Raw genomic sequence first — 22,184 nt, 5'->3', positions numbered from 1 at the left:
AAACCGTTTGCAGATTCCAAGCCTTCTCTTGGATCGTAGAAAAAAATTACTTCAGACGAAGTATGGAATTAATTAGAACCAAAGTCCTTCGCCTACTTTTTCACCCCTCGTAGGCATACAAGTGCCCCTTTCCAACAGAATCATCTACTCCCATTCACATAAAATGTTACAAAAATATTCCAACAAATATCACCGCGAAAATAATCCTCAAAGTATTAAATTCTACATTGAAAATCACCGATTGAAATAATACAAGACACACGATCGAACAGTTAATCGTATCAAAAGTATACACGATGTTCAAAGAAATTCCATTCAACAGCCACAGAAAGAAAAAAATAAAATTTCGTTATAGAGATACTCACACAGCTGGACACCCTGTACACCGATTGAACACAGACACACACTGTCACTCTACTTGTTCCAGATCGCGCGTGTGCCGGTGCACGATGGTCAGTTGATGGTGGTCGAGTGTAGCACAAGCTTCAACGTGGTGAACATCATCAATAGCGCGGTGCACGCCATGACGGATGGGGATGACGCGATGCTGTGCTGCATGGCCGCTGGATTATCTCCCTTGAACACGTGAACGAGGACACGGGCCGGTTGCGCATTGCTCGCCTCGCAGGTGTAATTCCCGGAATGACGATCGGAGGCACGCGGTACCTCCAGCCAGCTCTCCCTGCCGATCAGATCGGTACTGACATTGACCCCTTGCTCGACGTCGTAGTTGATCATCCGGAAGTTATGGTACCAGAACAGATAGGAGGGGGTCTCGGTCGAATTTTCCACGAGACAGTGTAGCTGCAGGGTGCTACCTGGCCTCACGAACTTCTCCGAGGGGCCGGCTATCTCTGCTCTCGCCTCTGCAAATGGCAGAACGTGACACGTCAGACGTGAGCTGCTTACCGTTCTAAATCCATATTGTTTACCGCACAGAGGGTTTCCATGGGTCGGTTATGAGGGAACTGGGAGGGGATCAGGTATATGCATCGTGGATGGTTAAGGGTTGTACGGAGCCAGCGTACGAAATCTTTCTCTACCAAACACGTGCGCTTTTTCCTAACCTCTATCTCTCTTTACAGTGGACGAGGGAACCTTTCCGCTATCTACCTACCGACGATACAGTCTACTGGGATTTTAACTCTGCCTCGTGCCAGTGATGGGAACTTCGATACCCTAGCTGGCAATTTGTCGAGGATAATCTGTGCTTTTCTAATGGACTGTCAGGGCTGTCGAATCTACATAACTTTCAGCATGAATATTCATGTTTAGTGTTACCTCGGATTCATCATCTGTTCATTAACCGGAGCTGTCAAACTTCTCGGGATAAATGTTTGGTCGTTCGGAAAGTTCGTAGCGTTTCGAGCACGGTGTCTTTGTTACCTTTTCACTGGACAAAGGAAAAATCGTTCGATCCGGTAAAGGTGTCTATTTTCCAAGTTGTCGATGGAATGCATTCGCTGTACAAGTTGCCTGTCGTGTCTTTATTGTTTCCCGTTCGAAGTACCAACGGAACGTGTGAACAAGCACAAAGGCCATTTTCATTTTGTTCTGTGAAACTTGTGATAAAAAATTACACTGCCCCGAATGAAAAAATTTTATCGCAACAACCCAATTAATAGTACTTTTCCCCATATGATGATTATTGTTTAGTTCGCTGGAATATTCTGCACGAACAAAAAACCTCGAAAACAAGGTCCATTTAAAAGCAGGTTGAAGAGCTTTTAGTAACTAAAACAATCGAAGTTGTACTAGATAACTGGTAAAATGAAATCAATTGAAAAATAGAAAGAAAGTAAGAATACGATATACAGTAAATCGTCGAAAAGTGTCGGAAGACTCCTCAGCACTGAACAACACTCATCCAGGATTTACTATAGATTTTATCTCCATCCTCAACCTCTCGAATATCTACTGCCACATATGTGTACATTCACTTTTTCTGTTATTCAAACAAGATTCCAAAGATACAATGAAAACCCCTAAGAGCTAGATAGAGGTAAGACATTCCGAACACCCCGATACTATTCTTCAATGTGCCCTTTAGAGTAAGAAACAAGACACAAATTGAAAATCCAGACGATCCACTAGCCTGCACAAGAGTTCTAATTCTATAAAAGCTGATCCACAAGATGTCCCAGGACGTCCACGAATCCCATCATTGGCTTTTCACTACGTGGGCTGTCTCCGCCTTCGGTTTATCCTACCGTCGCCCCCGTTTGTTCACTCGCAAGAGGTCTGACGCGACGTTCGTGAGGCTGTTATAGGATCAGGTGTGACGGAACACTGTAAACACGGGGCAAAACCTTCGACGTACACGTTTTCATCCGTCCAGCAACCACCCCCATCCCTCAACCCTTTACTCAGACCCGGCGGGCTTCCGTTCGCCGAGGCGCGTCACGGGCGAACGCACGTGAACGAGACCCGTGGATCGAGTTTTAAGCGCTCTGCTCCGCGTGTTACGAGGCGGCGGTGCTCTTTTGAAGCGTGCACGCTCCAACAGTTTCTCCCAGGCACTCTCGATGGGCACCGTTGCACGAATAAAACCGAATCGAACGAAGTCGAACCCAGGCCACCACCACCAGCAACCGTGTTTCGCTGTAACGCGCCGTGAAATTTATTAAAACGTCACCGATACAAGAACACCGAAGGTTTCGCACAACCGTTGATTGTTCGTTTCTCGTTTCCACGCCGCGATTCTCCACCCCCTAGTCACGGGCCCAACTCTCGATCGTCAATTTTAATCGACCGAAACGCGACACGATTGTGTTACTTCCTTGTTTATACGTTTGTCGTTCGAACAATAATGGTTTTTTTTTCCCCGATCCCCAGGCCCTCGTGTGTCCCTCTTTTGTCGTTCTATTTTAAAGGCACGTTTTATTTCAGCGGAGGGTTGAATGTATACGGGCACGTGGGCTTGTGATTAATGAATTATACGAAGGGTATTTAGGTAGATACTTTGTAAGGGGATGTTGATTTTTAGTGGAATGTTGTTCGCGACCTGACTATTCGTGATTTTCATTGTTTTTATAGCAAAGTGGAGAATGTGTATTTAGAAAATTACTTTCCTGTAATTTTGAACGATGTCTTTTATATGATAACGTGTTGCAAATATTTTGTTTCTTTAGGATTATGGAAATTTTGTTAGGTTTGGTGTATACGAAATTTCGTTTTCACAGGTGAAACTTTAAAGCACACCTTAGTTTCCTCGAAACACCGTGCATTTAATTATAATAATTTTCATATTATTCTGCACATTTTCCCGACGATTAATTAATTTCGAGAATACTGTTATAAAATTGGGAAATTCTCGAAATGCTGCTTCTACAGTCTCCTCAGTTTGCAATAATTTCTTGTCTAAATGTTCTATAAAGGTGAAAATCAGTAGGTGCTAGATCAGCGAAATAGGGGAGGATGTGGATTGCATATTCTACCCCTTGAAGTTTCTGAATACTCATTTTCAACACGTGAGTTCTTGCGATAACAAGGTTCTGATATTTCTATTATAAATCTTCATAATATTTAAAGCACCCGTATTACAATATATTTCTTTTTCTGTAATATGATTTAAGAAAATAGAAGATCGGACAAAAGTTTATGAACGTTATTGACCCAAAAAACTCAAACTCACAAACGAAATTTCATAGGCACCAACATAAATACCAGAGGATTCCCTTGATATTTAAATAAAAGATAATGGCCAATAGATGTTTCTCAGAACAATTATAAATACCATGAATAAACCATGATCCCCCATTTGTGGACTCGTGGTTACTTTCCTCAGAAGAGAATCATTCGAGATCCATTTCGCAATTTAGTCTCTTAATTAAATCCAAAGAGGGGGAAGAAATTCTAGGTGGCGTCTAGGTAGCCCGCAGAAATTGAGAAGCTTATTAAATGCGGTGCGATGTAATCCCTTCCCGTCCATCGTGTTAGAAGTTTTAAGGACGATGTAGCAATATCGGATGATTAAAATTAGATTCCTCGTGCGCGCGCGACGAAAAGGTCGTCGTGCTCCTCCCCTGGTGAAAATCATATTTATCTTAAGAGTGGAGAGGCCTCGTATCTCAAGACCTCTAATTACGTTTTAATGAGGCGTCACTAAGAGGGGCCAGCGTCTTGAAAAGGAAAAAAGGAAAATTCCCTTTATTTCGGCCCCGGGCAGGAACAATACCGCGATATGATATCGATTCTAAAGTTGAAAGTGAATCATCCGTTTCCAGCCGATTGGCTTCGTTAAATACAATCCTCGGGACTTCTCATTCCTGGGTAATCCAATCTGATGTCGAGTCACAGATGAACCTTACGGACCTGCCACACACAGAATCGAACCTCGATCCATTTCACCTCGATCGCGTCTTCCCCTTCGGCTAATTACCGCAGGTAAGCGTCGAGAGGATCAATTTTTCATTCATTCCCTAATAACTACGAGATAACAAAAGAGTTGCTAGTAGCGACGGGGATATCCGATGGAATTGCGATCGTTTCGAGAAACTGGAGTTGAAAACGCGCAGTGGGCATCGCAGGTAACCAATCAAATCGTTCAGACTTCTACTACAATGGAGTTCGTTGTAAGACTGATGATCGCGCCAACAGACAGCCGTATTCCTCTCCTTCAGAAAATATTACACAAGCCTGAGCCACGAGAAACACGATGAAAGAATGACACACCATCAAAGGGAAGTTATTACAGAGAATTATTCGCCAGTGGAACCGTAGCAATCTCTTAAGCTCTGAAATTTCATTGTGACGTTCCCATGGACTATTCTCTGTGACCATAGTTTTGATATACAGGGTGTAACAGAAATGTTGCAGGTCCCTGACAATTGTGAGGCGATTGGTAACCAACGTTACCGCAGGGACTCGGCCGACAGACTCGCGCTCCGATTGGTCGGGGTTTTTCGTTAATATCTCGTTAACAGTGCCTTGGATAATATTTTCGCTATGGAAAAACTTGTTCCAAATCGCCTCACGATTGTCAGGGACCTGTAACATTTCTGTTACACCCTGTATACACAGTTTCGAGCTTCGATAACGTGTATGGATAAACTTGGTCCCTGTCGCGAGACGCGTATACCGCGAGCGTCAATCCAATTAGCTCGAATTAATCGGTTAATCGCGTTAGGCGAGAGGGGGGAGAAGCGCATCGTGGTGCTCGCAAACTTTTCCGAAGGCACGCGCGTTTACATTCATACCCCGTCGGTCCACAGTGAACAACAGTGATTAGCAAGTTGATTCAGCGCACGGTGGTATCGATCACTCGAAATCTACGACACACACGGCCTGGATCCGTTTATTCCAGTGTTTCTCAACCTTTTTTGGATCATGCCCGACCTGAACGCCTCAAAAATCTCGATGCCTTCCTAGCAGAACCGTGAGGTGATTGAAGTTCAATAGTGATTCACACGTTTTTACAACACTCTTTATATTGTTATATATGATAAGAAGAAAACTGGGCCTCGGCCGAATGTGATAACCAGGCTAGTACGAAACCGCGATAAACCCCGAAGAGAAAAAATGCAGAGGAAATATAATAAAGCGAAAGGAAGGGTCAGAAAAGCCAAAGTTACTAAAATCTAAACGAGATGAAACAAGGACGTAATGGCAGTCCCATAGCCGTCACAATAGTAAACCATATTCTGAACAAGTTTAACAACAGCTTCAAATAAAAAAATCAAACAGGTAAAACTGTCCTTATATTCAATATAATCCAAAATATTCAAACTGCCCCTCGATAGGGGTTACGCCCCACATTGGGAAACACTGATTCATCTCTACTGCAAACCGTCTTTTGGATGTTGAGTTTAGCACCGTATAAAACCCTATAATCGAAACGTACCTACTGCGCGCGTCCCAGGAACCGGTTGTAAATCATTCGTGGATCAGAAAACTCTCTCCAGGCCATGAATTCCAAGCGCGTAGAAGAAGAAACGTAAATATTACACGTCACGGATTTCGCCAGAAAGAAGGGCTGCAGGAGGGAAGAGCATAAATATTAAAAGTACCTGAGAAAGGCTCTCCGTACGTGTATCCGTCAGGTGTCACCGGCAAAAACGACGCACCCCGTCCACCCCCACACTCCGGAAACCGGGGCAAAATTAGATAGCGGCTCGCGCACACACAAAAGGACCCAGAGAGACATACGAAATATATCCCCTGGTACACGACGGGGGGTACCGTGCATATACATATCTATATATCCAGAGCAGTGCTTCCCAAAAACTGGGAATCTAAATGCAAATACACAAACACGGACGCGCTTAAATCGCCGACGCCGGAGAGTACAGAGAGAGAGAGTCGTAATTCACGAAACTTCTGCCCTACCACCCCCTCTCTGGGCTCCTGATAAAAAGCATCCCCCTTTTCGTTATTGATCTCGGTCGTCTGCTTAATAAAATCGAGATAAAAGTGGCCCCTCTGGTGCCTCTACAGTGACGGACTCCGTATGGAATGGGGAATGGTGACGAGGGCGAACCGTTTTACGCTGACACGTGGAGCTTTCGTAAATAGGAACGGAAAATGTAAACACTTAAATCCGTGAGTCGAGAAGAGTGGCGCCCAGGGGAGGAAGATGGGATGGGAGAAGAATACCAGATAGGAAGAAAACGGCGGGTTCTTAGAGCAACGACTGTCCTCGAGCCAGTGCATAAGGGAAAAAGCATTTCCGCTGTATTCGCGAGGGCGTTATCAGCAGACCGGACGAGAAAGTGTGCAGTGTATGACGACACGCTCGTTATGTCGTCCCTTTACCTAAGAATACCTCGAAATACTGGGAAACGTTTGGCTGCGCCATTGTGTTTTTTGTCAGCGGTTAAGCTTGTGGTTTTCAACGTTTTCACCTCCCCTGCGTGATGTTTCGTTATTATGGCTGACGTGATTGTGGATAGGAACAAATGGAAACACCACAGAACACGAGAAAAAGTGTAGGTTATTAACTAGAGATGTATCAACAATTAACAAGAAGCTCTTGACCTTCAAAAAAAGTAAATTCGATCATCATCGAACATCACTACAAAACACAGCAAATCACTTCATTCGTATGATAAATAAATAAAATGTAATTAATACATTTCTAGTTACCTTTATTCCATAAAAAAAACTGTAATTTATGACTGTTCAATATTACGAACCTAAAGAGAAAATTATATAACGTTGTTCGTTATTTTCTCACGTCTAAACTTTCTCAGAACTTGGTTTACTGTTATATGCCAGGGGGCATCGAGATTTTTGAGCCGTTCAGGTGGAGCATGATCCAAAAAAGGATCGGGAAACACCGATGTAGAGTGTGCAAGTTCCTATTACGCGATGCTTCCGCATAGATATTGAAATTCTTCGAGAAACATCACCGTCAGCTTCAGACCACAGTTTTTAATATACCACGAGCCCGGAGCAGATCAATTTCGGAATTATTACCGAAAAATGTCTGGACTCGGTTTGAAATTTCATACGTATCGTTAAAATTGGCAGAGCCTGGGCACGAATCGCAGTCGAATACAGCTGTCTCCTGCCGGAAAACGCCTCGTGTTCCTTCTGTTGGGCGGTGCAAAACGTTTATTTCAATTTCATTAACCACTCGACAAAATAAACTAGAATTTAATTTATTCGGTCGTTTCAATCGGAAACGTGGGGGTGGTTGGGTGAACGTGGAAATTCCGCGTGGAACGGTGAAACGTATTAAAAGCGAGGGGTCGCACGAAGCAACGTCCACGGACAGAAAAATTGGATCCTGTGCACGCGACTCCGTTTGGTGTGCATTGGGCTGCGAAAACCGTTTCTAAAGTATGGGCCCAACGTGAACAAAAAAAGAAATAGAAAATAAAAGAAACAAACAGCTAATATTGGTGTTTAATTTCACGCTTACCGACAACCACGAGGAACAGAAATATACTGGTGGGCGGATGGGTGGACACTTGGCACTGGTACAATCCGGCGTCCCTCGGTTGAACGTATTTTATTTGAAGAGTCCAATCCTCGCTGTGGAGGAAATGAATTGCCTGGAACCGCTCGTCGTTCGCGTACGTAGTCAACCCGACGGTCAGTAACTCCTGAACGTTCTTCCGTTTGATCCACGACACCTGAGGAGCCGGGGCAAGCAAAAAGTCTCGTTAACAAGAATGTGATCCCGTTGCCCGCGGCCGGAATCGGTCATTTAACCCCCCTTTCCCCCAGAGGGAAACCAAAGACACGCGGTCACTGAACGACTGGGGGACACGTACGCCCTGAGGATGTCGCGTGATCGCTGCCTGATGACCGTATTGGAGGAACGTTCTGTTGAAAATATGGGGAACCATTTATCCAGGTTTACGACATCGATTGGTTCATTATATTGTAGACGACCTGGCGGTACAACCTAGCTTGGGGAAAGATTTATGAACCAAAAGTACACCCTTTTTTTGTAGACCAGATGGTGTTAGAGACTTCAAAGGTTCACTTTCGGTAACATTAAAATTTAATAGCTTCTTATGCTCCATAAATCTTTACAGTAAAATTGTTAAAAATGTGTCTATTTATTTAATAATTTAAAAAAGAAAAGAAATTCCTCATTGGTAGATGTCCAAAAAATGTTAGAGTAGACTTACAAGTTCCCTTATTAGTACGTCCTCTACCATCGGAAATTTTAGAATGTGAACATGAAATAAAGTAATAAAGATTGTAGTCCAAACGGAAATCTTGATCCTATTCTCTTAATAATTTCGTTATCCGAACAGAAATTTCATCTGTTGTTCGTCGGGACATCGGAAACGTTCTTTCCCCCGAGTAAAAATCACCGGCAATAAGCCGAGTAATTCAGTTCCTCTAATGCCTTATTGCGACGACAAATGTGGCCCGTTCTGGGGTCGAGATTTTAATTAATTGCCCGCGAGGTGTGTACAATAATTCCCGACTATCGGATACTGTGCGACGGTGACTTCTTCGGAGACGGGGCACCTGATATTGTTCCTGCCGGGAACAAATAAGCACTGTCTGTTCACGACGATCACTATTCACTTCCCCGTAATATCCAGCCCCGCCGCTTGCCATTGTCTGTCTATTACGGTCAGTAACCACCGCCCATCGTTACGAGTACTAACGTCCGCCATTAGTCAGTATTTTCTATCCGTAGTCAATAACCGGTGTCCATTTCGCGATAGTCGTTAAGTTCTCATCCTACACGTGGATCGATATATCCCCTTACATACTTTGTCTTGAAAATCACCGAGAGTGATTCCTTCCGCAAATTTGATCTTCTTAACCCCTTAACGCCCAGTGTTGTAACAGTCAAAATTCTGTCACTTTCTATCTTCAAAAATAACTGAGCTGTTGAAGGTGTTAAGTTTAGGTGGGACACCCTATATATCGGTGACATAATTTTTAAATAACGATTTTAAGGGTAAAAAAACGAATCTACGTGTTACAAATTCAATTCCACAATCTTGCCTTCCTTTTATTTCTGAATAAAAATCATTTCCATCCCACCCACGTTGTCAGTATCAATATCTAGATATTCTCTGTACTGAATTTACTAGCTTTCATCACGGATGACAAATCTGATTGTCAACCGTCGAAGCTACACTGGCCAGGGATATACAGTCGCGCACCGTTTGCAGAGTAACACAGCACGCGTTCCATTATTTACTTAACAAAGCAATTCTACGGGAAATCGTTGCAGCCCCTAAACTCGTAACCTGTGCCCCCGCAAACACCGTTGCACATATGACGTGGGGTTGCTCGTGCAAATTTAGGTACGTCAATAACGATCGGCAATTGCTCGGTACCGCCCGTTCCTATCCGTCGTACCTTAGGGTAAGCAAGAAATGCCCTCGGTCAGAATAATCCCAGGACTGTGACACAGGATGATTGCACAGCCCGTGACCGGAATTGATCGTGGAACCTATATATCGGTAGATGGGGGCGGCTGCACGTTCTAGAGGAACTTCCCCCCACCCCTTCGCCAGGTGATCCCACCTATTTGTTCGGTGAAATTATTAACTCTGTTTGCAACGAAGCGGATGTCTGGTATCGTAATTATACCTCTAAACATGAATACGAATGCCGACTATGCTCAACCTCCACCCCCCGAGGAATTAGGTGAACCTTGATCGAGGATCCAGATAAACGGAGAAATCCCAGAAATTTCTACGTACAGGGTAATTATTTACGTGTATTTATTCTATAAATTCAATTGTTCTAGACGCTTTCCTGGTCATGAGCATAGAAACAATTTTCGGAATAGATTAACATTATTGACCTGATTATTTACAGTGAGAGTCAAAACTAAGTACAGGAAATCCTCGATGAGTGTTCGAAGGCTCCTTGGCACTGATAAGAAGAGGTTCCTAGCGCTGACTTTTTAATGAGTTTAACACAGATGCGAAACCAATGATATTTGTAACGTTCAGTACTGTGGAGTCTTCGAATACTTATCGAGGATTTACTGTATACACCTTATAAAGGTAAGGTTCGTGTAACGCTTTGGTAGTATTCTACTATTGTAAGAACATAAAAAGAAAAAAAAGAGGAAAAGAAATTCGTATAACCACAAAAGTTGTAAATATTGTTAAATATGGTGAATGTACAATTCAACTGCAAGTGCATTCATGGGTCATTTATTGAAATCGTGACCCAAAATATGCAGAAAAGGTGGTTAAAAATTGTTTGCTGGAAAACACCTTCAATGAGTTAAGTCCTCCTCCACAGTCACCAGATTTTAATTTAACAGAGTATCTATGCGAAATATCTGAGTCTGAGAGAGATAAATATGAATGCATCCCATACTTTCAAAATGTATACTCACTTTTGAGTTATACTCCCTCCATCGCACACTCACTGTACGTGAGAATTTTTCTGTGAAGTGAAAATTCTATTCGAGAGGTCCGGATTTCCGCAGTAACTCGTTATTTCCTCTGATCCGTATGAAACTCGGCGTCACCGTAATGAATTACTAAATGGTTACCTGTTTCGCACCGTCCGTAACTTATTCACCTCCCGTGTCTCTTTACATTGCAGATGTGACCTTGTTCCCGCAAATGGAACCGGGCTACACGAATTGTTTAACGTACTCTCACCATGCTGTATTCTTCTAAAGCGAACCGATTCAGTAACCACACACCACTGAGGCTTCAGCCGTTTAAAAGCACGAAAAACCTATCCGCGTGAAGTGCCATCTACAGGGATAATCCAGCCGCGCTAGATGACGACGACGTAGCTCGTAGCCGAGGAATTGGCCGTGAAACGATGAATCAAGAGATCCCTCCGGATCCGATCTTCACCTCTGTGTCTTTACGTCGATATCATAAAATTTAGGCACCTGATAACGAGGGAATATGGGTGTGTCATCACTGGAGATTGAATGTTCGATGTTCGTCGTCGCGGAAACATTAATCTTTTCATGGTGCGTGTCGGAACGTTCATCTACCTTTCTCGTTCAACCGAGTCGGGCAATTACATCTTTATGCTTTTAATCTTCTAATTTATCGCCCGTTGGAGGACCGATGGCGAAAGAAAACGAGGAACGAAGGAAAAAGAGGGTATTTCGATCGAGGGTACGAAAGGTGCCCGCCCCTCCTTCTCTTCGAAACGACATCAAACACTCAACAAGAGATTAAATGGAATCGCCTGGCGCAGACCACGGCGAGATTACACCGCCCGTAGAAAAATTGACCGTGGAAATTGGAAGGAGAAAGATTCGTCTGCGACGATAGGATCTTTCACGAGCTTAAGCCAGAAGAACGTGTCGCGACGCGGGCTTTCGTTAAAATAGCACAGAACTAGGTACCAAGCGCGTTACACCCTTAACGCGTGCTCTTCGTTAACGTGTAAAGACAGAGCTACACTCGTGCAACGTGCAACCGAATTTATACTTGAGACACACAAAAAACGGTCGATGAACAGGGTGTCCCAAAAAGATGGGACAATCTGCAACAGGCATATTCCTCATGCAAATAAGAATCAAAAAGTCCTTTACCGTTTTGTAATCTGAAGCTCCATTTCGGAGATATTAATAGTTAAATGAACTCCAATCAGCTGAGCAGTGGAAGACACCTTTTTAGGATATCTTGTATAAATATATTATAATATAGGCTATATAATTTTGTTTTTTTTAACATGGTGATTAAACAACAAGTAGACATTCCTTCTGATATTTTTTACTACGTCAGAATGTTCGTGTTCAGCTTGACGTTGCAGGATATCGTTCATTGCGCGTCGACGTATTAAAATCAACCCTTTCAGAAATGTTCTGCAATCTACATCGCACGTGTGTAGCCCTGCCTTAGTGTATTTTATCCGACGATGCTTCATGTTCATCCAAAAGTTTTAGAATTCGTCCTGGGTTCATCCCATTTACCCGTCTCAGTTAGGGTGGTTCCGCGACTTTTACGTAAGACGTCGCCCCGAGGGGTATTTAAAAAGTGAAAAACGGATGCCAACAACGGAGAATCCGGGGCGATTACGGAGACCTATAAGCGGCCATTGGCTGCCTCCGCGAGGAATAATGAGAAGCGACGGGGATAAACAGCCAGCGTCGTCGGTGAAGGAACGCGAATGGGGACAGAAAGGACCGAAGGAAAGGCAGGGATGCTGCGCTCGCCAGAACCAAGTTTCTCACGTACACCGCGCTACGCTGCGAAATTCGCGGCACTCGTGGAACACTTCTGGTCCGGAATCAGTCGAAAAACGAAGGAAATTGCGAGGAACCGCTTTCATCGCGGCAATAACCTGTCCACCGTAACGACCATCAATCGATCAAACGGAAAATGGACAACGATAAAATATTCGACCCGCGTTCATACTGAATCCACGACGAGCAGACCGAAAGTGGAAACATGGTTTTTTTTTCAATGAGTGGCTCGAATTATGGGGCTGATTCGAAGAGACACTTCCGTTTTACAAGCTTAAACCGTGATTTCCTGAGTCTGCGACATTTCACGAAGTAATATAATAAATACAATCGACTTCTGTAAACTGTGAGATGTTTGATAGTGAAATACCTATTTTTTCGATTATTGGGAACCTAATGAACTGTACTAACAAGTAAATTCCACCTAATAAATTTAAATTGTTATTTTTCCTGAGCAACCTATACATCAGAGAAAAAATAATTATTTCAAATAGTCCCGCCAAAAATTGCACCTACAGTCGCCAGTGGGTAAACTAAAGAAATAAATTTCTGTTCAATTTCTCCTCTAAACCCTCGCTGGACTCCTCGATGCTCAAGTGCAATTTAATTTGTACAATTCATTCGAAAACTATGGCTTGCACTTTCGGTTTCCATTACGGATCGGTACCACGCCCAACGTTTCAATCGATTATACTTCGCGTTTGATGAATGGTATGCAAATCTATAAACGATTCAGGAAGCGAGGAATGCGTTCACGAAACATGAACCCTCTGAATCGCCGAATTCCACTCGATCCGGTCACGGCTTCGCTTTTACGTGCAGCCCCCACCCTGGAAACGTTGGAAGCGAAAATCCGGTGTGCTTTGCCTAACATCGGATCGGGATAAATAACTGTTTCAGTGGCAGCAAATACCTCCAAGTATCCGCGCTGACCGACGTGTATCCGGTCGAAAGTTTCCTCAGAAACAACACCGTACAAAAGCCACGAATCAGAGGATCCTGATCTGATTGCGAATCCCAAAACGAATCAACCCCAAAAGGGGCTTTACATGTTTCCATTTAGAAAATAACCTGGCAGATGATGTCCACATTTCAATCGACCTTTAATTATCTTCTGCTTTGACAACCAGCTACACCGAAAAACAAAAAACAGTCATAAATAAAACGTATTGGGAATTATCGAAGCGAAAACAGGGAAATTTATCGCCCCCGGGTAGTTACGTTGAGTAAATCGAAACGAATATTCGCCTCGATTTCGTAATTGCCCTTCCCTGAGTGTGTTCGTTCAAAAAGCGTATTAATGAAAACAGACGCGCGCAAATATTGACGAATAAAGGCTTCTCCAGCTCCACCACACATATTTTTCGCGAGTGAATCGTACGAAACAATACAAAAAATAATGGAACGTCGCGTTCTATTAATTTACTCGCAGTCGATGTCACGCGATAAATTGCATATTTGCTTCACGGGCTCGCGGGTTTTAATTAAGCTCCGTGCCTCGCCACGCTACGTTTGATTTACATTCCGCGTAAATTATTATAAAATCCTTGCTTGGGGGTGATGTATGCAACGCCATGAGGGCGACGATATATAGCTCTTTGGAATATAATGAATTCGAAAATGAGGTGAGCGAGCGCGCTGGATCATGAATAGACGGGCGGTCGTCTTGAAAAGCGTCGTGATGGTACGTGGATATCGTGTCTAACAAGGAGAGGTCCCCAGGTGTAACGCTGATTTTTTAATAAGGTTTCGCACGGTGATACAGCTTGGAATTCTGAAGCCAATGATATTTTTTCAGTCGCATATAGCCAATAGTTTATGAGATATGTATTGTTAAAATTGTAGCCTAGGTTCTCTAAATTGGTAGTACAACCTGAAAGGATATAATTCTACATATAAAAATAAGTCGAAAATATTGAATAAAATTTTCTCGTACGATGCTTCGTTTTCAAGATAATCAAATTTCGACATTCATCTAACAGGTACAGTAAAGACTTCGTGAGAGTTGAATAAGAAGTTCTTCATGAGAGTTTCTAGTTCATCCCCACCATTGGGGAGGGAAGGCAATGGAACGTGCCAAACACATAATTTATTGTGTTATTACACTAAACATGAAAAATTTCATAAACTAATGACCACATTCCGCTGGAACAAATACCATTGGCTTAAAAATTCCAAATTCTGTCAGTGTTCAACCTCATAAAAATTCAGCGTTACACCTGGGGACCACTGCTTGTAAAATAAAAGGGCACACGTCGCGACGGAAATCTCTGGAGCACGACACATACCATCGTCCTTCGCTTTCTCTTCACGGATGATGCCTGTTGCCTAACAGAATTTCAGTCATGGTATCTCGATCCTCCACGCTCCATATTCACTACGATTCCTTCAGAGCCGCCTCGATACGTCCGTGAAGGGATCGTTCCGAGCATAGAGTTACGCCTTCTAGACAACTTGTCTCTTGTGTACGAGATGATTCTGGTACGTCTGTCCGCGCTGGGATACATTTTACTCCTTTTCCCCCTTGAAAGGTCTTCCCACTTTAATTCCCATGAAAGCTTGGGCCACTCTTATGGACTTGTCTTTTCAGGACAGTATACACTAAAGTCTCCTCGAAATGTGAGAGTGTCTTGTGAAATATTGAATAACAGGGGTCCCTCAGTGACCAATTCTTAGAATCTATCATGTGTATGAGAACAAGGCCGGATAATGTACATCGAGAGGAAAATTGATTATCGTCACGTTGGGTGAATTATATGTGGAACACCTTGAAAACGAAAGTGATCAAGTCCACGCGAGGGAAAGTAACGAAAAGTAATATTTCACAGTACAGTAAATCCTAGATGAGTGCTCGAAGGCTCCTAGGAACTGAACATTAAATATTTCATAAACTAATGATCATTGGCTTCAGAATTTCAAGCTCTATCACTGTGCTAAACCTCATCAAAAAAATCAACGTTACACCTGGGGACTTCTCATTGTCAGTGCCCAGGAGTCTTCAAAGATTCATCGAAGACTTACTGTATACACCATTTGGAACACTATACACTATTTAGAACACTGAACACCATATGCAACACGATATAGAATGTACACTTCTAAACTAACTAAAAATGAGTTCACACGCCGTCTTCACCCATAGCGCGTGACTTCTGTTTAGTTCTCCACCGAAGCTCTAACAAGTTTCCAGACATTCAAATGATAATTGCAGCAACTCGGCGTGAATAGGTACGCGGAAATATTCCCTTTCCGCGTTATAAACGCCGGAACACAGTCACCGTCTTGAGATACGCGGTTTACGCCGGCCCAGACTTCCGATGCGCGACGTCTTCTGTGTCTGTGAACGCACTGATACAGCTGAAGCCCTCGAACGATATAAACTGCGCGGTATCAGTGCGTCATTAGACTTTTGATGAAGCTACCTGGCCGTGGAATATGCTGAAACAGTATTCCAAAAGGGCGTCTTTACAGCCCGGAAGTATAAACTACGAAAGCGCCCCCCCTCCCAAGGGTCTAAAAGATATTCACCATAAATAAAGTTGAGGCAGGTACTCGTTTTTTAATTACGGTCACATGAATAGCATCCTCGAATATACTTGTGTAAAGTTTGTATTTTAAATGGAAAAGTTGCAAACAGTGATTAAAAAAGAAGCGTGAAATTTTGTATGGTATGCAGCTGTAGGTAACGTAAATGAAATTTTAACGCACAGTGGACGATTTTGATTGTTTTGGTAAAATAAACAAAGAATATGATATAAACTTTTATCGTGCGAGAACTCCCCTGTTTGTAGGTGATTCGATTTTGATAATTCAACGGACAGTGATTACAATATTAAATACGATTTCGTTATTGCGTCAGTTTCATTATTGATCATATTTAACTGGATTCATGTTTATAAACATCGACGTTCATATGGTGCTGTTTAGTTTGCACTGATAATGCAATATAAATTTATACGGTGGAAAATATTTATTAGTACGATAGATACGATCGATCGGAAACAAATAATACCGTTGCCACCGAGGGTGTTTTCAGTAAGTAGATATATCCAATGTTGGTCAGGCACATTAACGATTCGCATTCGGATGCACGCGCAAATGTATTTTTAACTGTGGAAAACGCAGTTTTATACGAATGGATTTTATTCCAAATTTTTTGCATGTTCTTTTATATGTAGAATCACTTCCATTACATTCTGACTAACTAATACCACGTTTGAACCTTCATAGAGTATGAAAAGTTTTTATACAGTAGAAGACTGACGGTAATGGTTCCAAAAAACGTAAACTTTTAACGAAATACACTAGGTGCTTATACTGGTATTTTTACAAATGTCAGATTAAAAACTTTATTTCGCTTAAAACGTTCCCGAAAATTGACCCAGACGTTTGATAGCGCACGTACCATGGAAAGCAGTTCAAAGGATTGGGTCATATTTTTTATTAACGGTTGATATATCGCTTCATTTTTATCTGTCCAGCAGTTGGCGGGCGATCCGCGGGAACTCGTATTTTCACATGACTGGCAAGCACCGAGTTAAGGAACTACTAAAAAGTCTTGGAATTTTTATAACAGGGTCCGAGCGAACTGTCGGCCTCGGAGGAGAGTGATATACGACCGTAAAATTTGGTCAATTATTTCGAAACGTCACGCTACGTATAGATCGTAGTATAGAACGTGCATTTCAGCACAAAGATATTCACTGGAAAATGATTATTACTTTCCACCTTTTTGCAAAAATACCATACTTCCATAAGTTACTAACGAACCCTTTAAAAACGTTCCCTCTTTCTTTAAGGTTGAATTGCTAACAACACAGCCCCCGGGTCCCAGGGTATCAAGGAGTTCGAACGAATCGAAAGTCAGTTTTTCCAGTGCTAAACTTTTCAATTACATACCACTAAGTTGTTTTTATTAGTTCCGAAGAAAGTTACACGATGCTTGAAAGTACTTTAATGAAGTTTAATGAGCCTCCACTCGAACGAAACTACGAAATCGTGTTCCGAAGTAATTCGTATGGCATTGGTAATGTCTTTGTTATGTATTCCATGATTCTCCATTCTCATTTATTCAACAACGATACAGTATATTTAATATAGTAATAACTATATAACATTCTACAACTGCATGTATAACTAACAAGGGAAGGCACGGAAGTGTTCCCCTCCGATTTTAATGAAACTTCGTATGTCTGTTAAACAGTCAAAAATAAGGAATACGTATTTTTTTTTATCGGCTGAGACGCGATTTGAAGGGGTGAAACCAACCCTCGAAGTCTCCATCCGAAAGTACTATCTCGAAAACTGGAGAAGATACATGAAAACTTCTAATGGACGAGGTTTGCAATTTTTTATGTAGAATAATATGGTGCTAACAAATTGTCCAAAATATAAATTGTATATAACAAAAAAATTTCGGATCAAAACTTCGAGGGGTGGTTTCACCCCTTAAAGTCGCGTCTCAGCCCATAAAAAAAAATACGTGTCCCTTATTTTTGACTGCTTAACAGACATACGAAGTTTCATAAAAATCAGAGGGGAACACTTCCGTGCCCTTCCGCGTAAGTTAACATTACATAATGAAGTTATTTCCAAATTAAATAAATTAATTATTTCAAGAAAATTCGTATTTTTGTTTACGTCCGTCGTGAATTCGACGGGTTTCCGTATCAATAGATATATAAGTAACATCCGTAAACCTAATGTTGCTATTCCCCCAGATAGTTTATTTACAAATAATACATCATATTCCAAAACTCCGCATATTCCCATATACTCGACTCCAAATTCCTTCACGTTAGAATTCCCCGAGTCGCCCAATTTCAGTGCGACAGTTTGGCTCACGGTTAAAGGGAGCCCGGAGAAATAGGTTGGCGGATTTCATGCGAAACCGTTTCCCGGTTGCCACCCAGTACGTGTAATCTGTCTCAAGACACCCACTCGGTAACGGTTCACGCTTATTGAGCAATTCCCCGATATGAATGCAGATAGAGGTCCCTGCGCGATGCCTTACATCGCTTTCACGTTCCCTTCGCTCCCAACGAGGCCGTGGATCGCCGAGCCCGCCCAATTACCAGGATACAGATCGTTAGTGATTTCCAAAGGATCCGCTCTCCCCGTGTACAATGTGAACTCGGGCCTGGCAACATCTCTCTCCACGATTTTATCGTCTCGATCCTCCCACACATCGCCTCTTTTCGCGGCAGAAGCACTCTTTGCTGATCCACGCCACAAATCGCGCATGCACAACACGGATACAAGGGGGTGGAGGGCACAGACCGACACCGGTGGGTGGACGATTTCTCGAAAATAGGACGAAGCCTCGTAAAATATGATATAAAAGAGAGGTAAGTGGAGGGCTGGTTACGTAAAGGATTGTTGTAAACGCGGCAGGGAATGTACGGCGTCAAAGACGATCGCGGCGCTTTGACTTTCGACTTGTAACGATTTTGTAAACACGTTCCTTTTTTACAGTCTTACGTCAGCGATCCATTCATCTCGAAATTGGGAATAAACGATCTCTGATTGTTACGTATACCGCAGAGACTCGAGGCCCCCGAACGGAGCCTTGTACAGTAAATCCTCTGAACATCCTTTGAAAATTTACAAATTTATACATTAAATAATTTCTTTAATGTCGTATCGTAATAGAAGTTACAAAAGATCTGAGAAAATGTATTGTTACAACATTTTAATCATCGTTGTAAGAGTGTATTGGCAAGTCATTTTGACTTACTTGGTAGTTCTAGTGTTAATGAAGTTTAGCACGGCGATAGATCTTGGAATTCTGAAGCCAATGATATTTGTTTCAGCCGCATAAGGCCATTAGTTGCCTAACCCCATCTCTAATCCCTATTCATCTGTCTCTAGATGTGTTTAAAACAAATTTCTTTAAAATATGCAGGTCTTCTTACAAAATGCTAATATACCCATTTGTATACTTCAGTTAATTGTGCTGTGGGAAAAGTTTCTGAAATCTTGAATCACAATGGACCCAGACACGGCCATCCCAGGGTTAACTAATTCTAGAACAATGGCGTCGATCTTTGGGTAATTTGTATTAGGTGTAGATTTTCATTCGATGGGACGGGAGAGATACGGCGACGGCGTGAAATTGCCATTTTCTTGCCTTTAAATCGCGCTCCCGCTATTGTTATTCATGAACTGAACAAACTGTCGTATTGTCTGCTGCACCGGCTGGCCGACCCAGTCGTTGACTCGCGCTACTGCAGCCAAGGTAAAACCGCCAGACGATCCTTCTTGGATCAATTGTGGAAGAGAGGCACAAAACGAAATAGACGGTGGTTCCCGTCGGCTTTCACGGGGAAGTTTCCGTTACATTAATTAAACGACAAATGATATTATATTCGGTGGTGCAACGGAAAAGTCCATTGATATTAAGTCCGGATAGCAGTCTAGCACAGATATTTTAAAACTGAAATAGCATTGTTTTAAATAGAAACCACATTTAATTCTTGGACACCGGTATTTATAATAAAGCATAAGATTCCATTAGCTCTAAGAACGAATGCTCTTTGTACCCAATTATCATTGTTAATCCCCGCGTAATTCGATGTCACACTACAGGATGATCTTATTATGTAAAGCAGGCGGATTATCTATATCTATAAAACAGTTTACAAACTCGTCCCTCCCACGAGAGAAACTTTGTCCCTCTTCGGGTTGCAATTTTTACTGTTAAACGATTCATTTTCCGAATGAACAAAGTTTCTCATTCACCACTGTGTACAACATTATGTGTACATAAAATACTACATAATTCATTAAAACATTCTCTGATACAATCAATAAGTAACGAATTACTTAAGACAGTAGTTCTTATTGACTAACCCTATATGATTATATTCTCCTTATCATTACTAAAGTTTCTTTTAGTTTTGAGATAAAATTCGCATTTTGGTAAACAATTTTTTAACAAACTTGTAAATCACTGTAACTTGCATTCGCGTGTAAAGAGACCAGTGTCTATTCTCCGTGTACTCGGTGTAGCTACCATCATAGTTTCCCGAAATTTCGGGAATATTTCGATCGCGAGCGGAACGAGAGAGGGCAAGAAACACGGTGCGGCTAGCCGCAATCCAACTGCTTCGATATAATTAGATTTACGTTGCTCGCGGCTCGTCTCACTTGAACGGATTCCAAATATTCCTGTAAATTACGGGCAAAAAGGCGGCCGCGACCCGATTCAGCCCCCATGATTCTATTCCCACCGGTAACCCCCTTTTTCGGGACGTTATACCGTGTCGCTGCTTTTCATCGAAGAGAGGGAGATAAATAGAGAGAGAGGGGGGGGGAAGGGAGGGGAAAAAAGGTCGACCGCAACGACACGCATTCATAAACGCTAAAGTTTCGAGCACTGCAATCGGGATAAAAGCTTCAAAGACCAGCAAGTGCTGTCACGTGGCGCAATGGAACGCGGATTATCAGAGTACCGTTTAACCAAAATACCCATTACCGTAATATCCCGCGGCTGTACCAAATGGCAACTCGAAAGAATGGCGAATACCACGATTCGACCGGGAACAAAAAAAAAAAGAGGGACAAATGTTGTGTCGTGCTTATTACTCGGGGTCGACGATTTTCCCGATAATGGGTGGGGGCAGAAGGACTGATTGAAACGTTCATTTTTGACAAGTGAAAACCGTGGATTTTCACCATTTTCGCCAGATTTCACCATGAACATTCTCACCGCATCTGTGCAGCAGCTTTTAACGCTGGCGTTCGAGGCCGTGCAAAAAAATTGAACAACCCCGTGTAAAAAGTTATTTACGTCACTGGCAGGGTTTTAATCAATTTGGTACGCGGGAAATTCGAACAGAATGGAACGGAGTTTGGGTCGAAGGTCGTGTCACGCGACAAGAGAGTGGTTTTCGTGAAACCATGGAAAAGAAAATTCGGCCATCGTCGTCTTACAAGACGTGATAACGAGGTCTTTCAAAAACATGCGACAACTGGACTGTAAAGTTTCTGCGAGCGCAGCCGCCTGCGCGCGTTGCTTACGAACCACCAATTTAGAAGTCCACGCAAATCCTACAGGAAAAAAAGTCGACTAGTTCATCAGGAAAATGTGAAAAATACATTCAAAGAGCCCAACCCGGGAATTGAGTCGAAATGCAGCCCGGTCTGGGGTTTTTTTTCCATGCGTCCACGAATTAAAGAACTTATTATTATTTCGGCGGGCGGTGACGCGACATGCTTTAGTTAATAAAAAGTTACAGAACTTTAATTAAGAATTAAATAATTCAGCTTTCATAACCTCTATTATACCACGGGTAATGGTAACGTCGTAAAAAATTTTTCAAATAACCCCCCCCCCCCCTTCTGACGTAAGCGCATCATGCCGCGTATTCTTCTTTTTACGTGGCAAACTTTCCATCATCACGGTGCAGAGAGATTTCTATTTTGCTAATTAATTTTATGTACAGAAATAAGAAATGTATGATAATATTTAGTAACCAGTAATAACGGAACTTCATTTAATTAACATTTTCCTGAGATAATGTTTAATAACCTGTAACTATGGATCTTTGTGTAATTAACATTATTCTTAACCGTTCTGGCT

At 42.4% G+C, this 22,184-nt stretch overlaps 1 protein-coding gene across 1 annotated transcript in view; it reads right to left on the bottom strand.

Annotated features, from left to right (window-relative positions):
* Positions 1-453: 453 nt before the first annotated feature.
* LOC107188501 overlaps positions 454-22,184 on the bottom strand; it is a 37,041-nt gene continuing 15,310 nt past the window's right edge. The window contains exons 4-5 of the mRNA XM_015576802.1: positions 7,865-8,078; positions 454-866 (exon numbers count right to left, since the gene is read on the bottom strand). Of these exons, the coding sequence (XP_015432288.1) occupies positions 454-866; positions 7,865-8,078 (627 nt within the window). The remainder of the gene's footprint in view (positions 867-7,864; positions 8,079-22,184) is intronic.

The sequence above is a fragment of the Dufourea novaeangliae genome, unplaced genomic scaffold, assembly GCF_001272555.1.
Source record: "Dufourea novaeangliae isolate 0120121106 unplaced genomic scaffold, ASM127255v1 scaffold133, whole genome shotgun sequence".
Lineage (NCBI taxonomy): Eukaryota > Metazoa > Arthropoda > Insecta > Hymenoptera > Halictidae > Dufourea > Dufourea novaeangliae.
This window is presented reverse-complemented; position numbering and strand designations above follow the sequence as displayed.